Source organism: Schistocerca piceifrons, chromosome 1 (genome assembly GCF_021461385.2).
Source record: "Schistocerca piceifrons isolate TAMUIC-IGC-003096 chromosome 1, iqSchPice1.1, whole genome shotgun sequence".
In the NCBI taxonomy this organism is placed as follows: Eukaryota; Metazoa; Arthropoda; class Insecta; order Orthoptera; family Acrididae; genus Schistocerca; species Schistocerca piceifrons.
This window is the reverse complement of record NC_060138.1, coordinates 1,105,176,626-1,105,188,789: the sequence shown is the minus strand read 5'-3', so window position 1 is coordinate 1,105,188,789 and position 12,164 is coordinate 1,105,176,626. Positions and strand designations below refer to the sequence as shown.

At 43.9% G+C, this 12,164-nt stretch overlaps 1 protein-coding gene across 1 annotated transcript in view; it reads left to right on the top strand.

The window, feature by feature from the left end:
• The window catches only part of LOC124777953 (putative inorganic phosphate cotransporter), a 48,434-nt gene extending 41,125 nt beyond the window's left edge, over nucleotides 1-7,309 (top strand). Inside the window, exon 6 of the mRNA XM_047253514.1 lies at nucleotides 7,038-7,309. Coding sequence (XP_047109470.1) covers nucleotides 7,038-7,309 — 272 coding nt within the window. The remainder of the gene's footprint in view (nucleotides 1-7,037) is intronic.
• Nucleotides 7,310-12,164: the final 4,855 nt, after the last annotated feature.

The following is a 12,164-nucleotide window of genomic DNA, read 5'->3' as shown; positions in this document are numbered from 1 at the left end:
CCTTAGTGTATTCATCTCTTGGTCTCCCACTACGATTTTTACCCTCCACGCTGCCCTACAACGCTAAATTTGTGATCCCTTGATGCCTCAGAACATGTCCTACTATCAGGTCCCTTCTTCTTGTCAAGTTGTGCCACAAACTTCTCTTCTCCCCAATTCTATTCAATACCTCCTCATTAGTTATGTGGTCTACCTATCTAATCTTCAGCATTCTTCTGTAGCACCACATTTCTAAAGCTTCTATTCTCTTTTTGTCTAAACTATTTATCGTCCATGTTTCACTTCCAAACATGGCTACGCTCCATACAAATACTTTCATAAACGACTTCCTGGCACTTAAATCTATACTCGATGTTAAAAAATTTCTCTTCTTCAGAAACGCTTTCCTTGCCATTGCCAGTCTACATTTTATATCCTCTCTACTTCGACCATCATCAGTTATTTTGCTCCCCAAATAGCAAAACTCCTTTACTACTTTAAGTGTCTCATTTCCTAATCTAATTCCCTCAGTATCACCCGATTTAATTCGACTACATTGCATTATCCTCGTTTTGCTTTTGTTGATGTTCATCTTATATCTTCCTTTCAGGACACTGTCCATTCCGTTCAACTGCTCTTCCAAGTCCTTTGCTGTCTCTGACGGAATTACAATGTCATCGGTGAACTTCAACGTTTTTATTTCTTCTCCATGGACTTTAATACCTACTCCGAATTTTTGTTACTCTTACAACAGCCAAAACAATCCGCTCTTGCAGAACACTGTCGTGACACATTTCATCCTAAGGAACAACACTGAGATTCTGGCACGCACTTCCAGCTGTTAGGAAAGTGTTTTTAGGGATGCAGTTGAAATCAAATTAGCATGTAACCTTATAAATGGAGGTGGTAGTTTTTCTTTCAATTCTATTGGAACCCTGTCCTCTCCGTTGCCAAAAAGAGTGAGGGCCTGAGTTAATGCTATCTCACCCGTTGCTGGTTAATTTCACTATCGATAACTTCTAACGTCGGTAATCTTTGGATTTTGTAATGCCGCTAGTGTTTACAGCATGTGCGTGTGCGTTATCTATATGGAGACCGAGGCTTTAAATTCCCTTGCACAAAGCTTATTTGCTGCAGTTATGCCTTGAAAATGGTAAAGTGCGCTCCAGTCGAAATACTGGCGGTTGTCGACGACGTCAGCCGGCTGCATTCCCCTAAAGTTATTTGAACACTGTATACACCGGGGGTAACTCTGAAACATATTAAAATGATTTGTGTGTCTGCAGTGACAGTATGAGAAAAAGTTGGTTCTACCTAACGCACACACAGATGATGTTATAAGGAAAGGTGTAAAAAATAAATGAAATGGTAGCTAAGGAAACATTTCAAAATACATTAGGAGTTGCAACACCAGAAAGCATAGCAAATAATGAAAATTTTTCTTAATGCGTGTATGCAGTACAGTAAGATGAATACATGATTCAATTTGTAGGTGATATTTAGGGTAGAAAGGGTGCGCAACTTAATACTCGGAACTGCCTTAACAGCTACGTCTCCAACCCAGCTGGACATCACGTCGAAGTGAGCTTGGGAGACAAATATGGGTAAGGTACTGCTTGCTGCTGCAATCAGTGGCTGGCGAGTGGTGGTGAGCCCACGACCAAATGATTTCAATGGGCGGGAAATCTGGAACAATTCTTAGCTCGGGAAACAGTTGAATAGACTCTGCAGGTCTGGCCTTAACATTTTTTGGATTTTACCTCCAACCAGGGGTTATCGCCAAGTGTGCCCAGTGGTATTCAGACACCATCGCGTCAGGTGCTAGACCTGTATGACGATGACGCGAGCAATCTATGAAAGTTAGGTCTCCATAAAACTTCCAGAAACGGTACGTCTGTCGTGATGCTGCGCAATGAAGTTGGGTTCTTCTTAAGACATGGCGCCATCAATGCCAGCGCACATTTCACTGCTGTCGAATCAAGGAAAACTACAACAATGGTGACCTTGCTGTCAGTCTGTGGTGTTCCAAAGGTCGTCGCGCTGTCAGTGAGGATATTCGCCGTGGGCGCCTTGTTGCTTACTGGAGTGGCTGTAGCTGATGGCTGGGTTTGGCCCTGGTCTGGTGACTGACAAGACGTGCAAGTGGGAAGGTGCTACGTCGCGCCAACAATTGGGTCTGTAGAAGGCAGATAATGGCGCGTCCTCTCAGAGTGAGCCTTAGGGACTGGGTGAAGAAGGGTGCTCAGATGTCTCAATAAGCTCCCGCTGGACAAGGCTGGCATCAACCTTTCATCATCCATGCAGTCTCCCCAGGAACCTGGTTTTATTGCACCGCCAGGTAACTGACTTCAGATCTTGAGCATGGTTGTGGCTGGGGAGGTGTAGCTGGGCGAGGACATCATCAAGTGCACTGCCTGAGGTTATGGATGAATAAGTATTTTACCCAGTAACCCCCCCCGTCAGGAGGGACCAGGGTTGGCGACCACGGCCATAGTTTGAGATGCTGGGCCACATTACTCAACGTGGGAGTCACGCGCAGTGTCCACGTGGTCACCCTTTCAACTGTGCGGCGATTACCCTTAAAACTGTCTCTTATGTACTCAATCGTCAGGTTACTGGAATAAAAGGTGGTCTCGATAGAGATATCATTGCAGTAGAGACTCATGTTGAAGACCTTGGCAGTTACTGATCACACACAATGAGAACTTGAATAGTGTGGTTGGTAAACACCATACGAGCAAGTGGTAAACGCTGGAATATCTGTTAGAGTTGTCGGTTCATGAGGTGGCGTGAACCAAAACCCAGATCCTTTGCTTTTGCGCAGTGTTCATAATTAATTTGCGTTATCCACATTTAATGGCTGTCTAATATATATTATTAACTCTTCAGGTGCAGAATTTGTCTCTGGCCAGGGAGTCATGTGGTAACTGCTGGGGTAGTTGTCTGAGGTATTGGTCTACATGTGGTGCACTGCTCTCATATCCAGGAAAAACAGAACACCTTGAATAACTGTAGATAGGACGTTCACATTCACAGGACATGTACATCAGTACATTATACAGAAATGATTCTCATTTCAGTCACCTTGGTCAGCATGTGTCCTGTTGCACAGTAGGGTTAGCGTCCGCCATGGGCCCTGGCAACTTGTTCCATGCATCAAGGCACCGACGCCTATAAGGAGCGTATAGCATCCTATGGTATAACCATCCATGCTGCATTCACCTGCTTCGAAAGTTGATCTGTGGTGGTTCGCATCTGGGTCACAGCACTGCACCTACAATTTCACCATATCCCACAGATTTTCGCTTGAGCTGGCGGTCCAGGGCAAAAGGCTGACATCCTGTGACACCAAGAAGGCACGAGTTCGTGCAGCAGCATCCTGTAATACATTGTGTTACTGAAAAATGGTGTCTGGGTGTTGTGGACAAAGGGTATGGCTATGGGTCGCAGGATGTCTTTCAAGTACGTCACACTGATCATAGTGCCCTAGACATGCACTAACTGCGATTTGTGGTTGTACCAATGGCACAGCACACCATAAGATCTTGGCACTGTATGTCTTGGGGGAATGCAGTCGCTGTGATACCTCTCTCCCTTTCTGAGGCAAACCAAAATGCGGCCATCATTTTCAAATAACCAGAACCTGTATTCGTCCAAAACCACTGTCTGATACCATACCTGTCTTCAGTGACGTCGTTCCATACACCGTTGTCGTCTAGCATGTTTCTACACAATCGTCAGAGGTAGGTGGAGAAATGAACGAATCGCACGTACCCCATGCCGTAATAAACGGCGACGGACTGTCACAACTGATAGTGTACGATGTGTTCCACTGTTGCACCAGAGCCAAGGAGGACGCGGATCTGTCCTGCAATGCCATTCGCATGACGTGTCGATCATCTCAGGGGTTGGTGTGGGTGATATGACCTGACCCATCTCATCATGTTCTAGAGCCTTCCGTGAATCATTCTGCACACACCCGTTGTACTGCCGAAACATTCAACCCACACGAGCAGCAACTTCCCAGATGGATATACCACATTCTCTCACGCCAATAATGCATGCTCTTTCAAATTCACTGATTTGACGGTACGGTTCGCGCATTCGTCTGCAGCGCATCCTTCATGTCTCTTCAAGGTACATTGATTCATTACCTTCGTTTTATAGCGACAAGTAGAGCCGTAGGCACAATTTACCGATAGGTGCTGATGGCCGCGATCTTGATGTTGAACCTAAACCCGCGGGACGACATTGTTCAAATACTATTCATTTCTGCAGAGCGTACTAATGTAAATGTCTAGTGAATATGTAAGTCCTGTCTCTAGGCTTTCAAGGTGTTCCGTTTTCTCTGAACGTGTGTGTAGTGTCTGAGTTTTCTATGAGAAATGCAGTGAGCACCTTTGCAGTCCACATGGCAGTTACCATAGAACTGCCTGAGACTTCCCTATGACTGATTTCCGCGTAACGAGCATTCTCAGTCACTATGAGATGTGCACTGGAGGATCTGAATCAAAATGTGCTTGGCGGCTACTTGTCAAATGTGGTGGGACCAAACACTGACACGAGTAGTAATAGACTCAGTTCCAAGTTAGGCCCGTCCGGGGCTTCGCGTCTTGGCTAGAACCTGTGGTTAAGTTAGGCATAGCTGTGTAAAACTAGTGACCCTGAGGGTGCCTGCGCTCGACAGTGAGTAGGCCTGACCAACTGTGGACTCAGCTTCCCACAGGCTACAGATTCAGTCACGTTGGGCACAGTACAGATACCGAAGCTGAGTGATCGCCTACATGACGCCCCGTCATCATCGGCACTCGTGCGTGTTGTTCTAAAAGCCTCTGCGTGGTAACACGCACTCCTCAATCCACAGTCTGAACCCCAAGGAGTGAGATTAGTTTTTCCGAGCCCTGACCTACCGTTCGTGGTGGAACTAGATAAGTGGAGTCATTTCATACTGATACTATCAGAAGCAACAAATACGGGCTATCTACTGTATGACAGTCAGCTGACTCATAGCTGACTTTTTGATGATGAAGTGCCATTTCCTAAGGGGATGCAGTTGAATGTCTGAAAGGATACTTGTCTTGCTTGCAAAACAAAGTACGAGTACCTGAAGTGTCTGTATGTCCTACAGGGCCAAGTGTACAAGATGTCTATCTTCACGGTCGCTGGTTGCGTGGGGTCGCTGAGATCCTGCATGACACTGAGCATGGTCCACCTGAATCCATAATTTCCATTTTTGCATGACAATCGCAGCATCGCAACTACACGAGAAGCAATATCGCATAACGATAAACCGATTTTATGCTAATTCCGACATAAGCCATGTTCTCGTAAACAACCAACATGTAAATGGAGTTAGAAACCTGATATGTAATCTTTACTTATTTTTAGGGTGTAGATGACGTTATTCCTACCTACTTCACGCAGTAGCGCTGAGACGTTATCATTTACACATCCAAGCATGCAGTATGCTTTCTGTACATTTTAAATATGTTGTGCGCCTTCTCCATGATGCTGCAGTTGTAATGCCCAGTGGGTAAACGCAAATCAGTGGTTGAGAGCACTGCACTGGAAGGATAGTGTAAATAGGGTAACGCGACGTTTTTTATTCGATACTTCAGTTTTGGGACGGATTTTAGAATCACATAAAGGAATGGATGCTATAGACCGCCATAAGCAGTTTTTGCCATTTTCTGCAGTTCCTGTTGTTGCTGGACATGAGATTGTCTTTTGCATAGCTTTTGTAAATATTTCTTATTATACTCATTTAAGTGTTAGACAATATATTTAAGCTCCTTGGAATATATTGTTAATTTTTCAGTTACAGAATTTTATTGTGAGTAAAATGATATATAACTTTAGAGTTATTAATGTAACATTCTGCCAGCTAAGCCATACTTCGTCGATCATGAACCATCTTGCACCTTGAAACAGATTGCCTTTTACCATGGAATATGCAGTACTTGCAAATGAACTGAACATTTTTAATACCTTAATGATTTTACCTGTCTTGAAAATGGAAATTGGTTATGGTTTCCAATAGCTTCTATTTCAAAATTTACCTACTTTTAAGCTGTATCTCGTATTTGGTAACACTCAAACTTAATTTGATTTAATTGAGTGATTATTGGTGTGTAGCAGAGTAATAATACAACAGATAGAGTATTAAATGCAGAACTGAATAAATTTTCTCGAGTGTTGTGCTTTTAAAATTCCACCGATTATTTGTTCATAGCCATGTAGTACCTTGGAATATATTTTCACATTTGGAAAAACCTTAATTTTCCGAAGTAATTTTTGTAATTTCAGAAAAAAGACTGGAGCGCGTACAAAGTGAATGCTTTCTTTTGAAATTGAATAAGAAAACATAATAAACTTCTATTATAGGGTTGGCTAGAAGCAAAAGTCAGAAATGTGACCCACAGTAGAACATACTCCCCTATGAATTCGTTTTATGTGAGATGTTATGAGTTTGCTGTAAACAAAAATGCGAAATAAAGTTTAAAACATTGACACCTCCAAATGTAGAGGTAGATGACACAAGTAAAACAATAAAAATATTAAGTGAATTATTTAAAAACATCAACAGGTGATTCAAGATAATGCTCAATAAATATAGTGTTCGAATCTCAAATAGAGCCGGCCGCGGTGGTCGAGCGGCTCTAGGTGCTCAGTCCGGAACCGCGCCGCTGCTACAGGTTCGAATCCTGCCTCGGGCATGGATGTGTGTGATGTCCTTAGCTTAGTTAGTTTTAAGTATTTCTATTTCTAGGGGACTGATAACCTCAGATGTTAAGTCCCATAGTGCTCAGAGCCATTTGAACCTTTTTTTTTAATCTCAAATTGAAACAGTTCCAATTTTCCAATATCCGTGAAATATTGTATTGTATTATTTCACCGACCAGGAAGTCAGCACTAACGTAAATCAAGAACTCTACTTCGAGAAGTTACATCTCATGTAAACCACTTATTGCTTTCCGTAAGAGCCACCGCTTATTTCTTTAATAAGGTCACATTTATCTTTTCTGAAATTGTAAAATAGTATTCGGTGTATGTTCCAGGTTACTGGTTTCCAGCCGTGACTTTAGTAGCCCTCGGCTTCATCCCAGTGGGGGACCCAACAGCAGCTGTGATCTTGCTGACTGTCACCATCGGTGTCAATGGTGTCGCTGTCATGGGTTTCACGATGAACCTTATCGACATCGCACCGAACTTCTCTGGCCTCATGATGGGTGTTACTGACTGTATCGGGACACTGACGTCCATCGCTGCACCACTCTACGTGGGTGCTATAGTCAAGGAGAACGTAAGTACAAAGGGCCTCCCAGAGTAAAATTCAATTTCGGCTCCATTTCGGAATCAGTTTCTCAGTTCAAATATTTTTAACCCTATAATCAACAATATAGTCCACGGGCAACCCCGGTTTCCATCAGCTATTGTAGGAGTGCTAGGAGTCCCAACGTATTTAAAATGACATTGTACTATCAGTCATCCGTTAGCTTGGCACAGTTGGCAGCTGCTCTCTTATTGGTAGTGGGGCATATCGTCACAAGATGGCAATTATACGGCAGGTTGCAAGAGAACTGAGAGATGCTGGATGCCACGTGCATTTTTTCTGGTTTGACCGCGAGCGAGGGGTAACTTTCATGCAATCTTTCTCAGTTAACTTTTATAGAGCATATATAGACGAAAGGAGAAAATATAAAAATGCAGTAAATGAAGCAGGCAAAAAGGAATACAAATGAGATTGACAGGAAGTGCAAAATGGCTAAGAAGGGATGGTTAGAGGACATATGTAAGGATGTAGAAGCTTATCTCACTAGAGGTAAGATAGATACTGCCTACAGGAAAATTAAAAACACATTTGGAGAAAAAACAACCACTTGCATGAATATCAAGAACTCAGATGGAAACCCAGATCTAAGCAAAGAAGGGAAAGCAGAAAGGTGGAAGGAGTATATAGAGGGCTATACAAGGGCGATGTTCTTGGGGACAATATTATAGAAATGGTAGAGAATGTAGATGAAGATGAAGTGGGAGATATGATACTGCCTGAATAGTTTGACAGAGCACTGAAAGACCTGAGTCGAAACAAGGCCCCGGGAGTAGACAACATTCCATTAGAACTACTGACAGCCTTAGGAGAGCCAGGTCTAACAAAACTCTACCATCTGGTGAGCAAGATGTATGAGACAGGCGAAATACCCTCAGACTTCAAGAAGAATATAATAATTCCAATCCCAAAGAAAGCAGGTATTGACAGATGTGAAAATTACCGAACTATCAGTTTAAAAATTCACAGCTGCAAAATACTAACGCGAATTCTTCACAGACGAATGAAAAATCTGGTAGAAGCCGACCTCGGGGAAGATCAGTTTGGATTCTGTAGAATTGTTGGAACAGGTGAGGCAATGCAGACCCTACGACTTATCTTCGAAAATAGATTAAGGTGGTGGTGGTTAGTGTTTAACGTCCCGTCGACAACGAGGTCATTAGAGACGGAGCGCAAGCTCGGGTTAGGGAAGGATTGGGAAGGAAATCGGCCGTGCCCTTTCAAAGGAACCATCCGGGCATTTGCCTGAAACGATTTAGGGAAATCACGGAAAACCTAAATCAGGATGGCTGGAGACGGGATTGAACCGTCCTCCTCCCGAATGCGAGTCCAGTGTGCTAACCACTGCGCCACCTCGCTCGGTATAGATTAAGGAAAGGCAAACCTACGTTTCTAGCATTTGTAGACTTAGAGAAAGCTTTTGACAATGTTGACTGGAATACGCTCTTTCAAATTCTGAAGGTGGCAGGGGTAAAATACAGGGACCGAAAGGCTATTTACAATTTGTACAGAAACCAGACGGCAGTTATAAGAGTCGAAGGGTATGAAAGGGAAGCAGTGGTTGGGAAGGGAGTGAGACAGGGTTGTACCCTATCTCCGATGTTATTCAATCTGTATACTGTGCAAGCAGTAAAGGAAACAAAAGAAATTTCGGAGTAGGTATTAAAATCGATGGAGAAGAAATAAAAACTCTGAGGTTCGCCGATGACACTGTAATTCTGTCAGAGACAGCAAAGGACCTGGAAGGGCAGCTGAAGGGAATGGACATGGTCTTGTAAGGAGGATATAAGATGAACATCACAAAAAGCAAAGCGAGAATCATGGAATTTAGTCGAATTAAATTGGGTGATGCTGCGGGAATTAGATTAGGAAATGAGACGCTTAAAGTAGTAGATGAGTTTTGCTATTTGGGGAGCAAAATAACTGATGATGGTCAAAGTAGAGAGGATATAAAATGTAGACTGGCAATGGCAAGGAAAGCGTTTCTGAAGGAGAGAAATTCGTTAACATCGAGTATAGATTTAAGTGTCAGGAAGTCGTTTTGAAAGTATTTGTATGGAGTGTAGCCATGTAAGGAAGTGAAACATGGACGATAAATAGTTTGGACAAGAAGAAAATAGAAGCTTTCGGAATGTGGTGCTACAGAAGAATGCTGAAGATTAGGTGGGTAGATCATATAACTAATGAGGAGGTATTGGATAGAATTGGAGAGAAGATAAATTTGTGGCACAACTTGACTAGTAGAAGTGATCGGTTGGTTGGAATATCCTGAGGCATCAAGGGATCACCAGTTCAGTAATGGAGGACAGCATGGAGGGTAAAAACCGCATAGGAAGACCAAGAGATGAGATTCAAAGGATGTAGGTTGCAGTAGGTACTGGGAGATGAAGAACCTTGCACAGGATAAAGTAGCATGGAGAGCTGCATCAAACCAGTCTCTGGACTTAAGACCACAACAACAACATGTAGATACTTTTACTGTGATTTGTATGTAGGTAAAGTAATATTTTAGCAGTGCCCTGTTAGACAAATCATTTATGTGTATAGAGAACAAAAGCGATCGCATCACACTTCGCTGGGGCAATCCTGACGATATTCTTGTCTGTGATGAACACTCGCCGCCGAGGAGAACGTTATGTTTTATACTATTGAAGAAGTCTTCGAGCCACTCACATATATGTGAACTTATTCCATGTGCTCTTACCTTTGTTTACAGCCTGCAATGGGGCACCGTATCACATGCTCTCCGGAATATGGAATCTGCCTGTTGTCCTTCATCCATAGTACTCAGTAAATCATGTAAGAGAAGAGCAAGCTGGGTTTCGCACGAGCGATGATTTCTAAAACCACGCTGATTCGTGCACATAAGCTTCTCACTCTCAAGAAGGTTAATTATATTTGAACTGGGAACATGTTCAAGGATTCTGCAGCAAACAGAAGTTAGGTATATAGGTCTGTAACTTTTCAGGTTCGTTCCTTCTTATATGCTGGAGTGGCCTGCGCTTTTTCCCAGTCGCTTGCGACTTCGCACTGGGCGATAAATGCAAGCTAGGTAAGGGGCCAGTGACGTGGAGTACTCTTTGTAAAATAGAATTTGGATTCTATTCAGACTTTTGTTTTCAAACCCTTCAGTCGTTTCTCTACGCCAGGTATGCTTATCACAATGTCGTCCATATGGAGTCTGTACGATGGTCAAGAGACGGAATCTTTATACGCTTCTCCTGTGTGAGCGATTTCTTGAACGTGAAATTTAAAACTTCATCTTACGTTCTGCCATCTTCAACTGTCGCGCCAGACTGGGCACAATGGACTGAATGGAAGTCTCAGACCCAATTAGCGATTTTACGTAGGACAAAAATTTTCTCTGGTGCTCTGCCAGATCTTTTGCTAAGGTGTGACGGTGGTAGCTGTTGTATGCTTAGCGCATAGATCAGGTCGTGGCATAGGTCAAAAGTACACTACTGGCCATTAAAATTGCTACACCACGAAGATGACGTGCTACAGACGGGAAATTTAACCAACAGGAAGAAGATGCTGTGATATGCAAATGATTAGCTTTTCAGAGCATTCACACAAGTTTGGCGCCGGTGGCGATACCTACAACGTGCTGACATGAGGAAAGTTCCCAACCGATTTCTCAGCAGTTGACCGGCGTTGCCTGGTGAAACGTTGTTGTGATGCCTCGTGTAAGGAGGAGAAATGCGTAACATCACGCTTCCGACTTTGATAAAGGTCGGATTGTAGTCTATCGCGATTGCTGTTTATCGTATCGTAACATTGCTGGTCGCGTTGGTCGAGATCGAATGGCTGTTAGCAGAATATGGAATCTGTGGGTTCAGGAGCGTAATACGGAACGCCGTGCTGGATCCCAACGGCCTCGTATCACTAGCAGTCGAGATGACAGGCATCTTATCCGCATGGTTGTAACTGATCGTGCAGCCACGTCTCGATCCCTGAGTCAACAGATGGGGACGTTTGCAGGACAACAACCATCTGTACGAACAGTTCGACGACGTTTGCAACAGCATGGACTATCAGCTCGGAGACCATGGCTGCGGTTACCCTTGACGCTGCATCACAGACAGGAGTGCCTGCGATGGTGTTCTCAACGACGAACCTGGGTGCACGAATGGCAAAAAGTCATTTTTTTGGATGAATCCAGGTTCTGTTTACAGCATCGTGATGGTCGCATCCGTGTTTGGCGACATCGCGGTGAACGCACATTGGAAGCGTGTATTCGTCATCGCCATACTGGCGTATCACCCGGCGTGATGGTATGGGGTGCCATTGGGTACACGTCTCGGTCACCTGTTGTTCGCCCTGACGGCACTTTGAACAGTGGACGTTACATTTCAGATGTGTCTACGACCCGTGGCTCTACCCTTCATTCGATCCCTGCGAAACACTACATTTCAGCAGGATAATGCACGACCGCATGTTGCAGGTCCTGTACAGGCCTTTCTGGATACAGAAATTGTTCGACTGCTGCCCTGGCCAGCACATTCTCCAGATCTCGCACCAATTGAAAACGTCTGGTCAATAGTGGCCGAACAACTGGCTGTTGAACCTGCATGGGGGCAGCTGTACCTGTACACGCCATCCAAGCTCTGACTCAATGCCCAGGCGCATCGAGGCCGTTATTACGGCCGGAGGTGGTTGTTCTGGGTACTGATTTCTCAGGATCTATGCACCCAAACTGCGTGAAAATGTAATCACACATCAGTTCTAGTGTAATGTATTTGTCCAATGAATACCCGTTTATCATCTGAATTTCTTCTTGGTGTAGCAATTTTAGTGGCCAGTAGTGTAGAAGAAAGTTCCCCATAAAGATATGCCCGGAAATCAATAAATACCT